The sequence below is a fragment of the Pseudonaja textilis genome, chromosome 6 (assembly GCF_049901715.1).
Source record: "Pseudonaja textilis isolate UNSWEBS1 chromosome 6, rPseTex1.2, whole genome shotgun sequence".
In the NCBI taxonomy this organism is placed as follows: Eukaryota; Metazoa; Chordata; class Lepidosauria; order Squamata; family Elapidae; genus Pseudonaja; species Pseudonaja textilis.
Genome location: NC_141995.1, coordinates 37381823 through 37404676, shown reverse-complemented (window position 1 = coordinate 37404676; position 22854 = coordinate 37381823). Strand labels below are relative to the sequence as shown.

At 36.1% G+C, this 22854-nt stretch overlaps 1 protein-coding gene across 6 annotated transcripts in view; it reads right to left on the bottom strand.

Annotated features, from left to right (window-relative positions):
• Nucleotides 1–4462: 4462 nt before the first annotated feature.
• FAT1 (FAT atypical cadherin 1) overlaps nucleotides 4463–22854 on the bottom strand; it is a 119396-nt gene continuing 101004 nt past the window's right edge. For 3 of the 6 annotated variants that reach the window (XM_087936266.1, XM_087936267.1, XM_087936265.1), the window contains exons 20-29: nucleotides 22584–22715; nucleotides 22336–22499; nucleotides 19418–19880; nucleotides 18637–18790; nucleotides 17985–18095; nucleotides 14907–15535; nucleotides 13711–13848; nucleotides 11074–11133; nucleotides 7758–7793; nucleotides 4463–6121 (exon numbers count right to left, since the gene is read on the bottom strand). In XM_087936266.1, coding sequence (XP_087792392.1) covers nucleotides 5508–6121; nucleotides 7758–7793; nucleotides 11074–11133; nucleotides 13711–13848; nucleotides 14907–15535; nucleotides 17985–18095; nucleotides 18637–18790; nucleotides 19418–19880; nucleotides 22336–22499; nucleotides 22584–22715 — 2501 coding nt within the window. In that variant the 3' untranslated portion in view covers nucleotides 4463–5507. Of the gene's footprint in view, nucleotides 6122–7757; nucleotides 7794–11073; nucleotides 11134–13208; nucleotides 13264–13710; nucleotides 13849–14906; nucleotides 15536–17984; nucleotides 18096–18636; nucleotides 18791–19417; nucleotides 19881–22335; nucleotides 22500–22583; nucleotides 22716–22854 lie in introns of those variants that run through there. The other 3 variants (XR_015744137.1, XM_026697916.2, XM_087936268.1) reach the window with 3 other exon arrangements.

The window sequence follows — 22854 nt, the reverse complement described above, 5'->3', positions numbered from 1 at the left end:
AAATAAATTACCTTTAACATAAAGTAGATTATTTATAAAGTTAATTGATTTCCTGCTGGCATATAATTCATATAATTTCCTACTGGCATATAATAACACAAATCAGTCTCAGACACTCACTATCTTGCTGCAGTAGAAAAAGTAAACAATAAAGACAGAGGAGACAAGGGAATAACATCAAAGGGAAGGAAAGGGAGGGGAAATGAAAGGAAGAACAAATTAGATGGAAATGATACAGAAATATGTAATTATTAAGCAGTGGACAAAAAAGAGGAGGAAGTCCCACTAAGGCCTTACCTACATTTATCTTTCTCTAGAGGATAAAAAGCTGTTAGAAGAGACTTCATAAGTGTTTGTGGGAGAATTCCTTATAGAGTGGATGTTGCCACTTTCATCAAAGTAAGCACGGTGCTTGACACAGCTCTAATTAATGTAATAAAACAGGGGTGTCAAACATCATCACAGTGGCATCACATGACATATTGGGACTTTCCCCCTTCGCTAAACTGAACATGGGCGTGGCCAGCATGTGACGCATCTGGCTCCTGGGCTGGGAGTTTGACAGCCCTGTAATGAAATAAATAACACTCAATAATGTGAATAATTTGATATAGAATTAGGGAAGTGTAAATTTTCTTACTCCAGAAATCATTCTGGAAATTTGGACCACCACTCCATTTTGGGTTGATCCAGTTTTGAAGGATGGGGGGAAAAGGCACTCAGTGAGGTAAAACAAGGAGATCCAAACAGCAAGATTGTTCTGAACAAGATGGCCCCAAGTAGTTGCAGATCCTTGAAGTCACTGCTCTGTCATGTTTTCCAACTAAACTGCTTTTTTCCTCTTCCTTTATGCTTTTCACTCTAGTTTTTCATCTTTCTAGTTTGTAAGCTTTACCTTATGTAATTAAAGTAAGTATATTCATATATTACTTTGAAGGATATAATGCTATATGTGTGGCCCTTGCTCACAACATAAAACTGCTTACCTCAATACAATTCAGGAAAATGTACCTCTTTATCTAACCTCAGTCAATTGTCTCTTGAAATACCATTCTGTATTATTTCAACTACAGTAATTTATTTTAAACATATGTCAATTGCCTGATGCTGCCTCTTTGTGTTAGTGTATACCCATTAAGGCCGTATTTCAACAATGGTGTAATTAAGTGATTCATTAAAAGATGTAGTTGTTTCATTTCATTTGGGAAGACGGATCAAACTCCGTGTACATTTTGTTTTTCTGTGATCGCTCCTTACTTTCCAGAGCACCAGTTTTGCATGCACTTTAATGAATAAGCATTCAGGTAATCAAGACATGATTCATTTTATATAGTAAATGTCACCAACATAAACATTGCTGATGGGTAACATCATCCCCAATTCCCTCCTCTGCCCTTTGATTTTCCTTTTATCAAAACATCTAAACACCAGGGAGAAACAGTATTCATTAGCAATGAGCCAAAAATGGCTTACATATTTGAAAGAAAATCCTTGTTCAGCTTGGACAAGAAATTGCCTGTTTAAGGAAAATCTTAGGAAGATCTTGACTTCAAATAATTTTGTAAGAGTTGTCCTTGTTTTGTGAAGTCATCACCCAGTAATTTGAAGCCTCTTTAGCTTTCTCAGTTCAATTAAATTTAAGAGGCTATGAATGAACTCCTCCTAGGAGCTATTTATTATCAGGGATTAAGGGCAACCACATATACTGCAGGTAAACAATAAAATACTGTTATGCAACAATAAGAACACTACCTTAAGTTAAGCGCTGTCAAAAAGTTCCAAAGTATTTCTTTGAGAATTAGAAAAAAAAACCAGAAGTCTTTCAGAAAAGAAAATATAGAAAACCAGGAAATAATTTTTGGTACAGCATTAATCCATTCTTTCTGCTCTCCTTTACTTCCTTTGTTCCTTCATTTAACCACTTTTGCTTTTCAATGCTGCCTGAGGAATTCTGGGAGAGTCCCCTGAGGTTGAAAACACTGTTGTAGAGTTCAGGTAGGCAATTTTCTCCACGTTTCACCAGCTGTAAAAAGCAGTTCTTCGCAGTGGAAATTGTATTATGCCCTATTATTGAAATGCCACTTTAGTGGATGCCATTTTTGATGTAACTACAAATCTCTATAAAATCAAGAAAATGTTCCTATTCCTGTTATAAATCAATGTTGTATATTTAATATTGGAATAGGAAACCTTATTGCGAATTCTTCCTTGCAAATTTCACAGCACTTTCCAAAATCGCTGAACTCATAAGATTCCACTTACTAGATTTATTTTCTCTCAGGAGAGTATAATTGAATAATAGAAAGCAGCATTTTCCCAAGACTAATCTTAAAATTTTCCCAGTGATGCTAAATCTCTTTGAAAATGTTCTCATATTGGTTTTTTCCTAACATAAGATAGTCCTTGATCTATGATCACATTTGGGGCCAGAATATACATCATTAACCAATTGTGGTCATTAGCTGACTCGTAATTTTATAACCTATGACCTCTTTTACTGTAATTGTTAAGTGAAACATGAAGTCATTAAGCAAATTTGGCTTTCCCAATTGGCTTTGCTTCCCAGAAAGCTCTGTGGCAGGTAACAAATAGTGATCATGTGACTATGGAATACTGCAATGGTCATTAAGTGTAAGGACCAGTCATAAGTCGCTTTTTTTTCAGCAGTCGTAACTTTAAATGGTCCTTAAACAAAGGGTTGTAAGTCAAGGACTACCCATATTACCATACCATCCCTGAAACGCTCTTAAGATGTAAGTCAAAACTAAATACAGGTAATCGTCAAGTTACAAATGTAATGGACCCTGCTAACTACGTTAGTAACTTAAGGATTCATAGGAGTGAATCATGTAACTTGAACATGATCACTCCTGCTTTCGCCTATGCATTTGCTAATCAAACTCCTGAGTGTTATGTGCAAAAGGTATCTCAGGGTGGGGAAGACCATGGAAGTCCTAGTGATGGAACAGGTCATTCAAGGCGTTCCCAATCCAATGATACCTTCTCCCATCTGCAGTGCCAGACTCACTTACCTTGCAAATATCTGTCCCCTCTGCCACGGTTACTTTGCCTTTGACGGAGAGAAGGACAATTTCCCTTTTGGCATCCGGTTCGCTTGCAAATGCTTTTCACACCATAGGTGAAAAGTTCTGGGGACTGATCTTGCCTGACTTCAGATGCCCAGCCACTTTTCCAGAGAATGGGTACCTGGAGTTGCGTAAGATCACGGACCCCAGAACCTTTTACTCTTGACTCAAAAAGCATTTGCGAGCTGACCAGACGCTGGAAGGGAATCGTCCTGTTATACTCTCCCTCAAAGGCGAAGAAACCACGGCAGGAGACAGATCTTTGCAAGGTAAGTGAGTCCGGCACAGCAGGATGGGAGCAGGGGAGAAGGCAATAGATGAATGTTGCAGTGCCAGTCTCCAGACAATCATAAGGCTGAACAACTGCAATATTCGTAATTTCAGGACTTTGTCGTAAACACTTGGGGGGAGTTATCATGTAACTTCAAACGGTCATTAATTGAACTGTATTACCTGTATAATTACCTATATAATTATTTTGTCCTTTGGTGCACATAAACAACAGAATCAACTGGGAAATTCTATTCCAGAAGTTATACCAAGATAAATGTTCTTTGGTAGAGCTTGCAAGAGGATTTCCACATACACTGTATGTGGCTCAAGGGTGGAAATCAACCATATGGAAATCCAAAGTTTAAGAAAAGTGCATAGTTAAGCTTTCTCACACTATACCTCAGATTATCAAATCGGATTGTTTGAAATATATGAAGGATAATTTCATTGGAATTTCTTTTATTCAACAAAGCAAATCTGGGATATTCTGTTGGCCCAAACTATAGCGGTCCAAGTGCTCACCAGTGTTGCTTTGGTGGCTGCACATGGTATCTGTTTAATAGGCTCTGTATCAGTTTTTGGATACAATTTATAAAGTCCTCTGTGACTTGGCATAGTTACCTGCTGGATCTCATCTCCTCACAAGAGATAGCCAACCAGTTCAAGATATAGTTTATATCCAAATATGACCCAATTTTGTATTAATACAAAACATTGTGTACTCAATAAAGTTTAACAGCTGAAATTTTTCATTTACTAAGAGCATCACTACTAAACTAAAAGCTATTAAACTAAAGGCAACAACAGTTAATAATAATAACATAACTATTTACCAAGTAACTTGCAAGTCTTATTTTGTGTATTTGTAACAGGCAATATATGAAAGATTGTAACTATGTTATCATTTGTAAGTATGTTATCTATTATCTCTATACTATCAAGGATGTATTTGATTTTTAAACGAACAAGACCCTTCTGCCACCTAGTGGATTGATTGCACACAACTAAAGATTGGCTGTACCAAGCAACTTTACGCTTTTTGTATCTATAAATCTATACTACTTATATATACAATGTATGAAATAGAGTGAACAAAGCTAGAGTATTTTATTAATAATTTATTATCTGTAAGAAAGACTGGCTAATGGTAGATTTCAGTAAAAACCTTTACAAGACTGCTGCATCACAAATATACAGACACTATAAAAACTGTGCTGTGATTTTGGTTCTAAACAGGAATGCAGTGGGCCCCAACACACTTTTCAGGAAAAGGAAAAACGGATACTGTTCCAGAGTACGAAACTTGTGTAAGACAGTGCTATGTTTTTTGCCCCAAAAATATCAGATTATGTTTTACAACTGGAAATTATGTACAGTTGGAAATGCATCAGTTATTACACTAAAATATAGAGGTGATAACACTGAATTGCTATGAGAACACATGTAAATACAGTAAACCTTTGATTTAATGAACTAATAAGGGGAAAGAGTATCTGTTACAGCACTGTGTTGTGTAAAATCTGAATCTGATTTTACAGCTGCACCGTGTATAATATTCTATATGTACGTATACATAAATTATACAGTGTATGGGTCGATTATATTCTGTGCAGTGTAAGCCTGCTAAATAGAGAACTGTTCAATCAAGGGTTTACTGTATAGTGATTACTGAATATAATGCAGCCCAGGGTTTAATGGCACACAGAACACCACTAAATTAATGGAAACCAAACCTTAAAATTATCTACAAAATCTAGGTAAAATTACCAAAATCAAAACTGTACATAAAATTTACAAAAATATAAGAAAAATGATTTGTTTCTGAATGATATAAATACATTTATCATGCTAAAATGAGGAAGTGGTATGCATTTTTTCCCTGTTTCTAACATAGACAATGTAAGTACAAAAAAAGGAAAAAAAAACACCACAGGAGACCTGTGATTAGTGAAACTGCAGAAGGGAAAATAATGGAAAATTGGTTAATATGAGCTGCATATTCCATTGCAGCCATGCCAGTTTTAGTTCACTGAAATAATAGCGCTCAAGCATTGCCAGGGGGGGAAAGCTCTCCAAGATTCTCTACAATCCTTTTTCTTTTTAGTTCATTAGCATCCAGGCACTTTTTTTTTTTTTTGAGGAAGAATATCAGACTTCTGTGTGCTGCTGAGGATCAAGTGGAGGAATGATCACATCTTCAAAATGGCTGTCATCCCCACTTTCATAGTCACTCATCATTACCTCAGACTCCATTTCGCAGAATGCTGACATATCAGAGCACGAAGCTGTGGAAGCGTACGCAGAAATGGACATGTTGTCTACAGGGTCTCTTTTGTAGCCTACCGTGTAAGGAGCAAAAGTTTCTTGGAAATTTGTAGGGATTCCATTTATTGTGTTCTGAGGTTCTGAAATGTCTGAAGGATAGTGATGGGGAAGATACTGGTTGAGATTGAATCTTTGCCTGCTCCTCACCGAAGACCCTAAGCTACCTACAGCAGATACGTCCCTGGATTGCTGTATGGAGTCAAACTGATCATTATATTCCGGTGGCAAGGGTGGGAGGTCATCTGGAATCGGGAAATCATCTGGTGGAGGTGGAAAGTCACTTTCAATGTCATAACCGCCAGCATAATAGTCAGCATCAATCGAATTTGGATCTGCGTACAGAGGTGCCGTCTCTTCAACTACTTCATAATTTGGATATTCTTGTATGCCAGGCAGTTGGACATTTGGCATCCAGTCAGAAGTATCCCAGTGATAGCCTGGAGAACAGAAACAAAGAAAGATTGAATATCTTGCTCCTGATCTACCATTAAGACTGAAAAACCAAAGCAAATGCATTAAGAGCAACTCAGCCAACCAGGATTAGAAATACAAATAACTGGAGCAATTTGCCTGCAATGGTTAACAAAGACATTCAGTGTTACAACCACAAGTTCACAAAGTGCCATGCAGTATATGTATAGTTTATTATCCAAGGCTGAGCTACCTTAATTTCAATATACCTTATGACGCAAAGCTGTGAAAAGATGTAGTTGATACAAGGGCATAGCACAAGGGTGTCTAACCTTGGCAACTTTAAGACTTGTGAAATTCAACTCCCAGAATTACTCAGCCAGCTGTGGAATTCTAGATGTAGAAGTCCACAGGCCTTAAACTGCCAAGGTTGGAAGTATCATTCTTTGGGTAAAAGAATGCAACCGCCAATTGCCTGGTGCACGGCAGCCACTTACTAAAAGCACTTTCTTTGCATGTAATGCTTATACTTTTTTGATGAATTTCTGACTTCAAGGGTTTTGAAATAGGATTTTTTTTCCCATCCATTTTTGGCATACTGATCTGTATTGCTTTTCCAGTATAAAATATGCAGTAATTGTTCAAACTGCGCATTTCTCCATTTGCAATGTAAAATTTACAAAGTTATTTCGATATATAGCAATAGTACTTAGACTTATATACTGCTGAGGGATGTAGTCAGATTATTCCCTCCAACAATCTGGATCCTCATTTTACCGACCTTGGAAGGAAGGAAGGAAGGCTGAGTCAACCTTGAACTGCTCAGAATTAAACTCCTAGAGTGAGCAGTGAGTTAGCCGGCACTATTACATTCTAATCACTGCACCACCACGGATCTTGTATGTCATGTGTGTGTGCATGATACGTATGTGTATAGACAATACACATATGTACACACATCCCGAGTACCTATTGTAGAGAAAAGTGGGTATTCAGGAAAAAATTTCTTGTTCTTTTATCTTTTAACAGATCAGAACAGACTGCAGTAATTTTAGGATATATTGTCCTGCTATACAAGAAATAGGTTTACTTAAATATTATTATTTTTTTCAAAAAAATACCCATATATTAAAGTAAAAAATGGAATAAACAGATTTACGAATAAGCATAGTATGCAAATGGTACAGCAACAAGTTTATTTTTGGTTGGGATTATGACCAATAAATCTGATTTAAAAAAAATAAAAATATGGTTAATATTACTGCCACTAATATTATCAATGATCAATCAGCTCTTTAATAGAGTATAAAATATAACTGAATACCAGATTTTTAAAAAGTATTAGTAACAGCATTCAGACATTCACATATCTAAACAAATATTAAGCTAACCATGCAAAAATTTGAAAACTGCTTTGTGTTGTAGAACAAATATAACATAAAATATACTGAAAATAAAGGTGGACTGATTATAAAAACACTGTAGTATTACAGAAAATAACATTTCTCCAATTCATGATAAATTCTAAAAAGGTGTATTTTAAAACACTGCAATAAAGTGTATGAATTACAACACAAACACACACTAAGCAACCAATTAAAGTCAAGTTAGTGCTGTGGACATTTAAATGCGTATCACTGAATATCTACATGCAGAAGTCACCTCTTGAATTGCCCAAGTCAGGAACAGCAAAAGACTCTTTAGAAGAGAAGTGAAAAAGAGGAGGAAAATACACAGTTGATTAGTTCCAAAACTCTTAATGGCACCAAATCCTACAAGATGTCATGATAAATCCATGTTCATTTTTATCTATTATGGTTATGGAACTATGGAGGTAAAGGCTGAAATCCATGAAGGAACATTAGATTAGTAGCTAGATGACATTAATCAAATAGCCTTACAAAAAGGGCTTCTGAAAGTAACCTCAGTTTTAAAAGATAATTCTTTATCTTAACCAACTTTTAGGTGCACGAAATCAGTTATGTGCCTCCTTGGATCTAATAAAAGTGCTTATTATGAACCTGACAAACTTCCAAATCACCAGGGATATCCTTATGTTCTTCTTAATTATGAAGACACTCAACTATCAGACATGCAGGAAAATACCTTTTTGTATGTGGTTTTTAAGCTTGGAATTTATATCTTAGGCAGGAGAGTTGGGTCCCACTGTCCCAAAACTTGGGAAATTGGTAAAAGCATTTTTGGTCAAGCTTTTAGGTCAAGCTTAATTTACCTGATTTAATTACTGATTTTACATGAATTTTAATTTGTTTTAGCTTATATTTTGTACCTTGACTGTTGCAAGCTAACTTAATGGTCAAATAAAGAGAAAGATGTGATACAAGTCCAATACTTAAATAATGACAATAATAATAAATATCTGAGACCTAGGGAAATTTTTAAAAGTGTAAAGCTTGATCTTATTTGGTTTATTTTAATGTCCATATTGATCTTACACCACCGCTATGACTAATATGATTACTGATTATTTTTACAAATAAAAACATTTTAAGTCTAATGCATATGTATAACTGACTGGACCCATGTCATCTTGTTTACTTTTCCAGGGCTCTGCTTACTATGGCTACATGATCTATTCTAACCATATTCAGGTAGATATTGACTTAGTCCTTAGGCTTTTCCCTTTAAAAAAGTGTTTACATGTACATTATTGTAAGACATGAGTTTTCCACAACCTACTGATTCTATCTTATTTGTAGATGGAGGTATTTATAAGAAGGGCATGTTTGTGGTCAGGTTTTTTTTGTAGCATTTAGAGAATTTGTGTAGTTGCCTTCCCTAGTTTACTTCGGGAGCTTCCAGGAAGAAAAATAATCCATTACTCCTCCTCTTCTTCCTATTTTTAAGTTATCACATGAATGGAACCACATAAGCAATACTTTTAGAAAATGGTATCTCAGAAATATCACTTGTAGTAATTGTTGATAAAGATATTCAAATATATGTATTTCTATATATAGAAAATCGAATTAACACAATTAGTTTCATATTGTTATTGCTGCAATAATAGTCTTATTGGTCAATTATCTTTCTACCCTAATATGATGTCTTTCAGCTATGTTTAGAGTAGATTTCATTGTCTCTTGTCCTGCCATCTGCTTGGAATTCTGAGAATTGCATAATACATTTGGAGAATACTATAGGAGTTTGCTTCATTCAAATAGCCAATATAGATATGTAGAATTTAGTCCTTTTGCATAGTCACCTTGCACTAACCTGAATGCCAAGAGACATAAGAAGACCTGAAATAATAGTTGTTCTAACACACTAATTTTAAATAGCTCCTCCATTGCAAACTATTCTCTCTCCCCTCCTCCAAATTGGGAACACTTGTATGCATAAAAATAAATTAAAATTTTTTTTGGTATAGGATGAAACAATATGCAGAACTGTTAATATTTGGAGATTATTCCATTTGGATTATTCCTTTCATGTAAGTAAAGAATAAATGTATGCAAAATGGAAAGAATTCTGACAAAGAACTGAATTAAATTGTATACGAACTGAAATGAATATGTATATTACCATTTGTTATTCAAACTGATTGCATCCATTTAATAACATTCTCACCAATATTATTTTAGAAGTGGGGGCAAAGAGATGTATTTATTTGGAGGAATTCTTCATTGCTGAATACTTGAGCTGAAATATAAATCAGTGTCTTGCTATTTCATAATTTGTACTTTTTATCAGTACAATAAACTCTTCCAATCTCATTCCCTCCAGATGTATTTAGAAGTTATTAACATCCCAACTAGACATTCCCCGCTGTCAAAATCCTAATTTATCTGGAGATTTTCCATGGTGGATAAAGATGCATTATTAGACCAACTTTTAATTCTTATGCTTTATGCATTAATTCCACTGTTGTCAACATGCCCATTTGCTATCTAAACATGAAGACAGAAAAAGGGAACTCTTTATAGTTATACAGTATTTAGAAGGCCTTTAGAATGGGTCATCCATTCACATTCATCCCTCTTCTCTCTCTCTTTTTTTCAGGAGAGTGAAGCTTTCAATTTTCTCTACAATTGCAACCATCACTAACGCTATCTCAACCTCCCAATACTGAAAAAATTTGCATACTGGGGTTGTATCAGAGAAATAAAGTTAGGGTCAACGATAGGAGCATCTTAGCATCTTGCTAAAACCCCCAAGATCAGATTGTTTCAGTTTTCTTAGAAACTCTCCTACAATGGCTGTCAGAACTCTCTGGGTTTCAGTGGCCATTTCAGCAGCCATCTAAGAACTAGATGTGATGGCCATAAGCTCAATATGCATGGGAATAAGCTCAAGTAATAAAGAAAGACACTATCTAAGACAATGCTCAGATAAAAGGAAACTGAACCTAAGACAGAACGCGAAGTAAGAATCTCAGATAAGATCCTCTCTACTTTTCATAGAGGAAGCAATTCTAAGAAAACATGGTTGAAATGATTATGTTTAATTTAAGAGTGCATTTACTTTCAGATGTTTATGTAAGTTCATATGGGGTAAACTGAGGCAGAAATACAAGGAACTGCTCAAAGCCATCTAGTTAATATCTACTGCATTTAAATAAGTATCTGGCTTCAAAACAACCCCGATTGCATGAACTTCACAAATAGCTGGTTCACCTCTATCATTCATTTTATGCATCTTGAGGATTGTGGAATGTTACCATTCATATTCTTGAATTTAGTGCCATTTGATTATTACAGAGCTTCTGTGTGGATGTGAACTTTTGGGAAATCAAGTCAGAATAACACAGAGGTACATTAGACATTTAATCTCCTACATAAATAAATAAAGATGTCTATTTTAAAAATATATACCAAGGAGTATATACAGCACACATTGTTAAATCTACACATTACTAATAATAAAGCAAATATTGTTCCCTTCCAATGTTTTCTGCTTAAAATACAAGGCATGCAATGTTCTACGCAGGCAATAAATAAAAATGAAAACTATATACCTTCTTTTCCCACCGAGTCAACAACAGCATTGACAAGGTGTATTACAGTCACTAGGGAAGCTTGTAAAAAGTATGGAAGGAGTAAGTTAAAAAAGAAACCTATGATTAGCAACCATTTCAAATAGCACATAATATTATGTCAACATGAACTGATGTAATACTTATATATTTTATAAAAATTACATGCAATGCAAAACAATTCTCTATGCACACCCATACAAAACATACATTTGCCCGCCTCACAGATTAGCACTAGCATTGCTTCATTTTGATTATATAGAAATACTGAAGTGAGTTACAGTCTCTAGTGGAATGAAAACATTTTCAACCTGCAAATATGAATGATCAGTCCTAGCCACATGAATGGCTTACAAAGGTTACCAAAACTAAAAGTGGATTGCAAAGAGAAACATGCACATACATTTTAACAATCATTTATACTCAATCATTCTTCTTTTCATACTTGTGTATAGATTGTCAAACACAAATGCAATACAGCAATTATAAATAGTACACATGGAAGTTACTTTTCAGCAAACAGAAGTGGATTCAAGCCTTCCACTATTGCACTAATCTTTTTGGATAAAAGCATCAATTTACAAGGATATGCATCATCAAGAAATTCCTACATTGCACCTGGGCTCTATTTGTTTTGAATTATGTCTGAATTAGGTCCTTATCAAGTTGCAGGAAACACCTTTAGATTTACTGATACAAGAAAGTGAGTTTTAAAAAGTGTGAGGAATGTCAGTCAGAGCAATTAACCCCAAACAGATTGTTTTATGACTATGTGTATCACCTGTGGCTTGCCACCTGTGTGCAAGCACCCATTTATTAGGGAAGTAAATACAATGCAGTATAATCCATCTTTTGTGCAGGCAAGATGTAGAAACAGGTGTCCTAGCAAGTATTATGTGAAGGTTAGAGTGACACCTGGAAAACTGACAGGTAAAAAGACAGTGGTAGGGACAGAAAGAAAGAAAGAAAGGAGAGGGGAAGAATATTTTACAAAACCTTTTGAAAAGTACAGGGACAAGGCAATGTCTGTGGGTTTTTCTCCCCACAGAATAAAATTGAAGTTGCTTTTCATAGGTTAAGGCAGGAATTTTATGGGAACTAGTTCAGAATAAACAAGCAACGGCTGGAAAACAATTAGGATTAGAGTTAGCGGAAATAGAGGTGCAACAAGGAAGCATAAAGTGGAACAGTATTTCAGAGAGGTTTAATTACATTTCTGAATTGTGCTTTTAAATTTGCTTTTGCATTTTATTTTGTTAGCTGCTCCAAGCATCCTTAATTGGGTGTAAAGTGGAATACAAAATGAGATGAAGTTGACAATATTGAAAAAGAAAGTGTTACTAGAAGTAGTAGGACATAAGAAAAGAAATCACAGCATGAAAGTTAAACTATGGAAGGTGGGAGACGCTTTGATATAAGCAGCCAAATTGCTGGCTCTATTTCTCTGTTTCTTCTTAATTATTATCTGAACAGGCTGCGTCATGTTTGTAGCCACATAATACTTTCAGCTGCAGTCTGCAATTATGATATTTGTCATTGCTCTTCTTTTCTTATCATGCTGTATTATATTAACTTATTTGGAAACAGCATTCAGATTTACAGAAAGAAAGAATAATTTCTATAGTGATAAAAAACAGGAGCACATTTTGAAAATTCTGCAATTTTACAAAAAGTATTATCTACTAAGAAACACACACATACACATACACCATTAAAAAGCCAGAAATCAATAAAATTTACTTTTTTAAAGTAATAAAAGGAAGTTTTAAGATGTAACATTTTTATCAAAAATGTGTTTTGATATACTATTTAAAATTTACAAAAATGCTTTAAAAATAGCAGGCTTTTGATAATTTAAAGGATGAAATACTTAAGGTTAAGTCAAATTTAAAAAAAAACAACATTTTGAGCATATTGGATGGGTCAGGCAACTTTCCTGTTAAGATTATAGTCTGATTTTATTAAGTGGAATATTTTTAACGCAGGAAGAGCACATTATGCCATGATAAAGACTGAAGGGATATTTAGTCCTTATCATGGCATAAAGCAGACTGCAAGACATTTATAACAAAGCCCCACCAGACAACTTCCTTCATTACTTATGTAATCAGACTTACAAGCAAATCCCTTATACTCTGCTTTCGCTCAGTACTGCTCTGATCCATATGGGAGCTGAGGCAGCAGCAGCAGCAAGGGAGAGAAAAAAAGGAAACAAATAAAGCTGTAATCCAATTTTAGACGTTCAAAGCCTAACATCAGCATCAAACAGCTGATGTTTATACTTCCAAAGGATTATTTTGCAAAGGAATTATTTAGTTGTATCTATAATCAATTACCTATCAAACTAATACATAGTAACTGATTTAACAACTTTACTGAACTAACATTATGTGGAACATGTACATATCTACTGAATATTATGAAATTGTTTATGATAGTGTAAAACAGATTATCTGGTGATGAAAGTTAAGGAGATGGTAGGCTTCCTCAACTTGGTGCCCTCTTGATGGCATTGCACAAATCCCACAAGAAAAGTTGTAATTCTACATGTCTGGAGGGCCCCAAGCTGGAGAAAACTAAGATGTAGTAATGACCAATAATGATCTGTTGTGTACCTACCATTGTCATCACATGACTCTGACTGGAATGAGCTGAGGGACTGGACCTCAGACATACTTTCCCGAGCACTGTAAGGCTGAGACACCTTTTCTTCCAGAGGCTTCTTTGGCAGGCAGGAGTCGAGATCCACAACTTTAGCTAACGGGGAAAAACCCACAAAATAAGACTCATCAGAATGAAACCAATCTACATCATAAAATATAAAAGAAATATGAAAGATATGTACAAATTTTATTTAGGTGTGCCTTTCTGTTGATCTCACCTAAGATTAATAAAAGGAGGAAAGCAGACTTTAGCTACTATAAACAATATATTTCCACAAAGAACACAACACAGAGGAGCGAATGGATGCTTCCTACTCCAAGTTGTGCTGGAGAAGTCAGTGATTGGGTAATTGTCCACAGATAACAGCATATAGATAAGCATTGCTGGCCACTGCTTATGCCCTCTTCCCAGTTTGTGTACTTAGGGATAATGACTATTGCCAAACTTAAACTATGGTTATGTAGAAGTGCCAGACAAAGAGAAAGGGCTCCATTTTTCTTTCCCTTCCATCTGAAACACCTCATAATACTGGGGAAAAGAAGACCTTTAATTTCATGGCATACATCTCCTAAATCCTATGTCCCTAGTTAAAAGATGCATATTATAAAACAATTAAGTGGCTTGAACAGTCAATATTTTTCATTTCTCCTCACTCCAACTTTTTATAGTTCTTGGTGTTTTCAATACTAAAGTAACACTTATTTTAACATATCTGAAACTAGGAAAGTAGAATGTTTCTTTCCTCTCTAATTGAAAATTTTCTTATTTCTATGATCTCAAACTCTTGAATCTCATAAATTTGTATAAATCATTCTGCATCCTTTATGAAAAGGAGGAAATGCTACATTAGTTTTTTTCAGAAGCACATACATATCTATTGTTTGAGTTTCCAGGGCCTTCCTGACTATACAGAAAAGAGTTTTCTATTTTTGGATGATCACATTTTTCTTGCATTCAACCATTCTAATTAACTATCAGAGGGAACAGTTTACATAAGTGGTAAAAAGTGACTTGTTACTAGATGTTTAGCTTATATTCTAAATTGCACTGTCATTTTATTCCTAGTCTATGATTGATAATATTATTGCAAGACACATGTCTCAACATCCTATCAGCAAACCATTATTAATAGAAAGAAAAGGAGCACTTACTGTCATAGTCAAAGTCCCAGCTGGGTTTCTGTATTGAGTCACTGTCTGATGGAGAATTGGATGGAGGTGGTGGTGGCAAATTAGGAGCTACACTGCAAACAGCCACTGTTTTTCTATGACCATGTACAGAGTCAGGGTTAAAAGTAGTGAACTCTGGATGTTCTGGAATAGTGGAACCTTCAAAAGAATTTCTGTCCAAGTTGTTTCTAGAGTCACTTGGAATGCTTGGAGTATATGAAATGGGGCGTACAGGCACCTGAGGTGGAATGTCAGAATAAATGTTCTTATTCAGTTTGGAATCAAAGTATGGTCTTTGCAAGAAAGCTGTTGTGGTTCCTAGGTGTTTGTCTTCTGATTGTGGCTGGCTTTTCCTCTTTTTTCTGATCATTCGGCGACAGAAAATGAAAACCCCCACTAATACTAAGATTATCACTATGAAAATGATTATTCCAATTACTTCAGCTAAGCCAATGTTCCAGGAAGTTGAAACATATCTGTTATGGACCTCAACACAATGTTTTCCTCCAAATCCTTGACTACAGGTACAGTTATAAGCACCGTATGTATTCTCACACAAAGCACCATTCTGGCATGGGTTTTCAATGCATTCATCGACATCAGTTTGGCACCTGCAAAAACATTAAAAGATGTTGGGGATATGTGTGTGAATACCAACAATGTATTATCCAGGTTACACACTCATGAGTTTATAGATACTGTAATTGTAGTGGGCTGTAAAGTAATCTGAAATCCTGCAGGGAACAAAAAATAAGTTCACTTTTCTAGGCCAATCACAGCAAACTAGAACCTGGTCATCTTATTGCATCCAAGTTACTTTTCCATTCTGATCCACTTTCCTAATTGGTTTGTGATCATCCCAACAAGCAAAGGGGAGATAAGTTTGCTTTCTGCTACCTGGGGACTATTGCTTGGACTACCCGAGTATGTCAGAAGTAGAACATAATTTCAGGTCTACAGCACTGCATTGACAAAAGAAAGAAGTTAATGCATGGTTAGGTGGAATGGAAGGTAGCACTATGATCAGAAGAAACACTGCCTTTTATTTAATAATTGGTTCTGATTACAGCAGAAGGGGATTTTTCCAACTAGCTGTTCTACAGATAAAATCATTGCTGATGAAATTATATGCTGAGGAGGTCCAACTTTAAGACTTGTGGACTTCAACGCCCACAATTCACCAGCCATTCATTCTTGGAATTGAAGTCCACAAGTTTTAAAGTTGCCAGGGTTGGACAACTCTATTTGATGGTAAAAGAGCTGAGCACAATTAAGCACTTTGTTGCCATGATGATGGTGTTCCTAACCTACTCAACAACAGTTAAAAACCCTTTTTTAAAAGCTATTATTATCATGAAGAAAACTCTAAAACTAATGCTAAAATTTGGTAGGACACATTGTTTCCTATGTTTCTCATCATTTACTATTTTTTCAAACAGGTGTCTTAAGGGTGCACATTTGCTATAATCCAGTGTTAAGCAGAATTATATATTTGTTTGAATGCCAATACTTGTGGCAAGCTCCCTTTGGCAGATGAGGTTTTGCTGCTGCACTCACCACACATATCCCAGGGGTGCCCCCTTGTCCAGCACCTGGATCTCAGGCCATAAGCAGGAAGATGACAATAGCAAGGTTAACTGGGGGAAGCAGGAATTTGTTGTAAAGTACAAAGCATCCAAAAAGGTGAAGATATTGAGAGAGTGGAAAATAGGCAGGTGGAAGGAGCTGAAGCACCCTGATGGTCATAATTGCAGGCAGACTGCCAAACGCCTGCATTTTTATAACAGGACCATGGGGATCCTGCAATGCAATTTCAGAGACCAATTATACTTCTGGTCATACCATTTACCTTTCTTTCTACCTTTTCCAGCATTAAAGTTTTCTCCAGAGAGCTAGGTCTTCACATAATATGTCTGAATAGGATAATTTGATCCTGATCATTAGTACCTCTAGTGAAAACTGTGTGTTGATTTATTTAATGATCTGTTTATTTTCTTGGCTGTCCATTGTATTCTTGGGAGTCTTCTAAACACCAAAGCTCAAAAGCTTCAATATCCTTCCTATCCTGTTCCTTCAATCTCTTAACTTTCATTTCCATAGTGTCACAGGAAATCTCATAGCTTGCATTTTCTGATCTTAGTAGGGTTGTACATACTCATGGTACCTGAACATCTTTTCTAAGGCTTTCATGAATGCTCTACCAGGTTCTACTCTATGTCTTGATTGCATGAAATTTTGCCTATTACCACTGTAACTGAGCTATCCACCTTGCTTGACCTCAAAAGGCAGAAGCTATCTATTACTTTGATAACTTAATTATTAATTCTAAGGCTGATGTTGTATCAGTTATCATTAGTTTTATCTTTTTTCTATTTATTTGTTTCAATATTCACTTTGGCTTTCATTACTAGAAATTGCAGATCCTTTGCTGTTATACCTATGTCATCAACATAGTATATTTACTGATGTTTCTTCTTCCAATTTTAAAACCATGCTCATCTTACATTAGTATAGTATTAAGCTATCTTACAACACAGTCAATTCAAATGATATAGCAAGCTTCATTTTCTTTTATTTTTTTAAATTTATTATCCCAACAAACACTTTTGCTTTATTAAATTCAAGCAATTTGCTGGCTTGTGCTGTACTTGTAAAAGTACAAACCTTATCTGTACTTTATAGGTTATGTTTTCTAAACAAAATCAAGCAGAGGCCTGCCTCAACACCATAGCAAAAATATTATACTTGGGTTATCCATGGTTTGCTGATTGCATAGGAAAAGCCAGTAGATATCTATTCACTGATAAACTAAAATTTAGTCAAGTCTTTGTCTCATGTGTCAAATGAAAATAGTAATACAAGTTATCTTTAATCAGAATGTTCTGTATTCAGAGACCATTCCAGGACCATCTTCATAGTTGAATTTATGTTTCAGCCTCTTATGATAGAACTAAGCTTTAAAATGGGTAGATAACTAACACCACCCTTTGTAAGAATTTTTATTCCACATACAATGTAAATGGGAGCAATGAAAATCATTAACTGTTCAAAGGTACTCACCTCTCCCCATGAAAACCAGCCTCACATTCACAAACAGGTCCATCTAAGCTATCAATACATTTGCCGCTGTTTTTACAGGGGTTGTCTTTGCAATATGGACCAATCTGACACCTAAGGGAAAAAATAATAGTCAATTACTTCCTAAATCAATCATTCAAACTCAATAAGCTATGAATGTCAACATATTCAGCCAGGTGGAGTGGAAAGTTATTTTGTATAGTAAATAGCATGGGTCACAATATGATTCCAGGATTATTAATATTTATCCTGCCTATGTATTTGCCCATACCATAAACAGATATATCATAGATTTCAATTGTTTTTTCTTCTTCTTCTTACAATTCTTGCAGGACAAATATTGATTTTTCCAATAAATGTGCATTCCACAAAATCCATAGCAGGTTTTGACTCTCCATGAGAGTGACTGAACAAGACATATGTTTATATATGCAAGCTTGTCCTCATTTGTACCCCACTTCTTCAAACATACATGCAAACCTTTTTCTGCTTCAAACAAAGTAAATGGATGCATGCTCACACATACCATTTTCTCAAAGTACACATGCGAGCAGAAAATATTATAGAGGTAATACTGTGAAGATAAACATACTGGGATGAAATTTATTTCAACAGTTAGAAAAAGATCTCTTACCTCTGACCTGTATATAGCCCTCTGCACTGGCAATTGAATCCATCATTGATGGAAATACAAGTGCCACCATAAAGGCAGGGGTTGGAAGCACACGGGTTGATATTTACTTCACAGTGTATACCCATAAATGCAGCTGCACATTTACAATAATAACCTGCAACGAAAGCCAAGAATGAACGCATGTCATCACTGCGCTCACAAAACTAAATGATTCTTTTCTGCACAGAATAGACAACCAGTGGAGCCTTTCTGAAACCCAAATCTAGTTAAATTAGCACAAAAGCATTACAGATATACACCACTCCTAAAAAGATGTAAAGAACCAATTAATAAAGCTTAATATCTTACTATGGAATAAGTAACTGTAATTATGATAGCTATTTCAGAAATGATTACTGTATTACAATCAAAATAACATAATACATCTCATTCCTTTTAAAAGGTTGACAGTGTATCAAAACTTTTAAATGTTGAAATACAATGGAGTCCAGAAAGCTTTACTTTACTAGCAGTTTGAAAACTAGATCCAGTAGTGTTGTTCCACAAGGCATTTAACATTTATGTTAATTGAACTGAATGGCACCTGTGATATTGCAAGTTATTTTTTTAATATCTTCACCTGTTCTAGGGAAGGTCTGGTTTTATACTACTACTTGGGAAGTATTCCAAACAGCTAATACAAAGTTGCAGTGAGATAAAAGAGATCTTGTACAGCATTTACATTTATGATAACAGAAAATAAAGCCATGCTAAATACCAATAACAAACAAACAAACCTTACCTCCAGTGGGAAGTGGATTACAAATGCCCCCGTTCTGGCATGGACTGCTTGAACAATCCTCTATAGTTGTCAGTAAACATCCAGGAGCTACATCCACAGATTCTTCCATTTGAGCATAACTCCGAGGTTTGTTATTTAGGGGCAGTTCTTGACCATTGAGCACAATGGAATCCATACAGCCTCTGAAGCCATTGCTAACCAGAGGGCTCCTTCCATGTCTCATACCCTGCTGCCGAATGTGACCACCGAAAAATACATGGTTGTCTAAATTCAGTGTCCTGAGAGTACCAGGGGCAATACCAGAGGCAGTGTGTACCCTATCTAGAATCAGTTTAGCGTAGTTTCCATCTACCTCAAGAGACACTGAATGCCACTGGCCGTCACTGATTTGAATGCTCTGCACAGACACAATTCCAGGACCGCTTCCACAGTCAAATTTGTACTGAAGTTTCCCATGGTGGATCTAAAAGAAAGAAGAAAGGTAACAATTAACCATGAAGAGATCTTGTTAGCTCTACTTACAAGAATGTCGAATATGAACAGCCTTCTCTGACATAATCCCTGAAATCTTTAAAAACAGCAACTCTTAGATTTCTGAATTCAGTTTTACACTTGATATCCCATCCTCTCAGAGGGCATCAAACCATGGTTAGATTATATAATCATAGCTTCATCTAACACCATTGAGATTCACCCATTCTTGGTTGATGGCCACTCATTCAAAGTTCAACAGTGCTGAACGATTGCAACTATGACTGATCTTCAAAGTTCAGTTGTCCCAGCAACATGACTGCAATTTGGCAACTAGCTTGCATTTAAAATAGTTGCATGGTCACATATTTGCCATTTGCAACTTTCCCTATCGGCTTCCTACAAGTGAACTCAGGGGCAAGCCAGGAAGGTCACAAGTTGCTTTGGTAAATCTCCCACACCCGGTAGCAACCACCCCAAGATTCTCTCTGCTTACGCCATGCTAACCTCATGTATCATTTCACAATCCAAAGCACCCCAAGCCTTGTTGTGCTTGTTCCGCATTGTATATTTGTACACCCGCCTCTAACAGAAATCACTCCCAGCTTCACTGTCCTTGTGCCATACCAGACCCTTATGCCCCCTTACCTGCCTCACAGCAGTCAGCCTAAGCCTTACTGTGCTCCCACTGTACTGGACTCTTGACCACCTGATAGTAGTCATCCCAAGCATTATTGTACTTGCACATATCAAATCATGCCCCCTCCCCCCCATAGCAGCCACTTACATAGCCCCTTACATAGCAATCCCTGCTAGCCTGTTTGAAAGCCCCTGGGAGCTGCAACTTCCTGCCAGCTTCCCTACTGATTTTGGTTATTGGAAACTGGAAGAAAGTTGCAAGCAGGTCTTCATGATTCATAAACCTCACTTAAGGATGGCAATGGGGACTGCCAGATTGCTGTAGCTAACTAATATGGTTACATCATGTCATGGTTTATGACTGCATCACTTAGTGTTGGAAATTCCAGTCCTAATTACCATTGTTAACTAAGAAATACTGTAATTCAGCGGTTGCAAGAAAATTTTGGCGGGCTGCAGAGAAATCTCACCCCCCGAGCACCCCCCCAAAAGCAATTAATCCAGGCTGCACAGAAACACAAGGCTGCGCCACCCACATGGTGCACAGGAATCCTTCCGCCCACTCACTCCTTATCTGGCAAACTTGCCTGCTAAATTGCTATTTTTCCTTTTTACAACCATCAGCTGTTCTGCCGTGCAGGGAGATTTAGATTAGCTAGGAAGCAGGAAATGGTTGGATTTCTTGCTTTCTAGCTAGTCTTTAGATCTTTGGCTCTGCTTTTAAGCACAGCTGAATCTCCCCTAGGACTGAAGTTTCTATTATTCAGTTCAGACTCACAGCAAGCAAATTTTATGTGACAGACTCAGGTAGCTGATGGCAGATAGATAGATCACTGAATGAATCCGTGATTCTGTGAGCAACTCAATCTGCCTGATTTTGGGTAAAAGTTGCTTTTTTAAAATAAAAAAATTCAATATTTACATACATGGTGTGTTGTGAGTTAATTTTGTGAGTTTGCTTGCAAGCAAATTTTATGTGACAGACTGAGCTAGCTGATGACAGATAGATAGATCTCTGAATGAATCTGTGATTCTGTGAGCAACTCAATCTGCCTACCTGCTTTGCCTGATTTTGGGTAAAAGTTGCTCTTTTTTTGTAAAAAAAATCAATATTTATATAAATATTTATAGTATTTACATACAAGCCATGCTCAGCCAGTCACATGACCACCAAGCCATGCCCACAAAGTAGGCCTCATCACCACAGAACCAGTTAGTGATCCCTGAGATTTAAAATTATGAGTTTGGTGGTCCTTGAGGTCCAAAAGGTTGGCGACCCCTGCTATAATTCATGTCTCATTTTTCAAGATGATGTTTTAATGATTTATAAACTTTACAAGTTAATTGGTATGCTGTATTTCTTCCTATATTAAAAGGAGAGCAATTAAGTAGAATGATGTCTGAATATTTACAGATATAAGCTTAAAAATCTAGATGGAATTATTAATGCCATTTAAAATTGCTAGTCAATTCTCAGTAACTCTGAATCTTTGTTTTCCCCTTCTCTTTATCTATTGCATTTATTTTTCCACTATGCTTCACACCTGTATTATAGACTACTGTGAGTACTTTTGTTCAAAAAGGTTATTAACTTGGAATATTAAAATACATATTCTAAAAAGCATTAAATATTTAGCTAACCATCTAAAGCATTTCCTTTGCTAATGTAGGGTATTCACCTGATGATTAAATTATAGGAATCTAGTAAATTATTCTAAGTCTGCAGCAATTTAGATCTGAAGTAGATACAGAATGAAATTCAGAAGGTTTTTGTTAATTAAAATGTTTTAGAATTTGGACCTACATACCTCTAAAATACTATAGTCAGTTCCTCGGGCATACATGACAACTGCATGAGTAGAATACGTTCTGAGCCTCATAGTGAGTTTCATTTCCTCTTTGTTTTCATTTTCTATGAGGCGATACTTCACATAACTGTTTCCAGTAAAAGTCACTGCTTGCCCAGCTGATACTTAAAAGAAAAAACATAAACTAGGATTTAAAACTGCAGACTGTATCTGAATTAGACAAAGAGGATTAAGTGATAAAACCTTACCAGGGCACTGGGTGGCAGTGCTTCCATCACAAACACAAGTATACTTCTCTTCCTGAAGGTCAGCTAAGCATTCAGTACCTTCAGGGCATGGGTTTCTCTCACAAATACCAATCATGAGTGGACATCTTCCATCTGAGGAACACATAACAGAGCATGGCTTTAGTTTTATTCCTGCCTCTCCTCTCCGTCTGTCAGTAATTCTTCAAGCAGGAGCAGCTAAACCTCTGATCCTAATTTTGCTCAGGCACAACAGGTGATGAAAATGATAGCT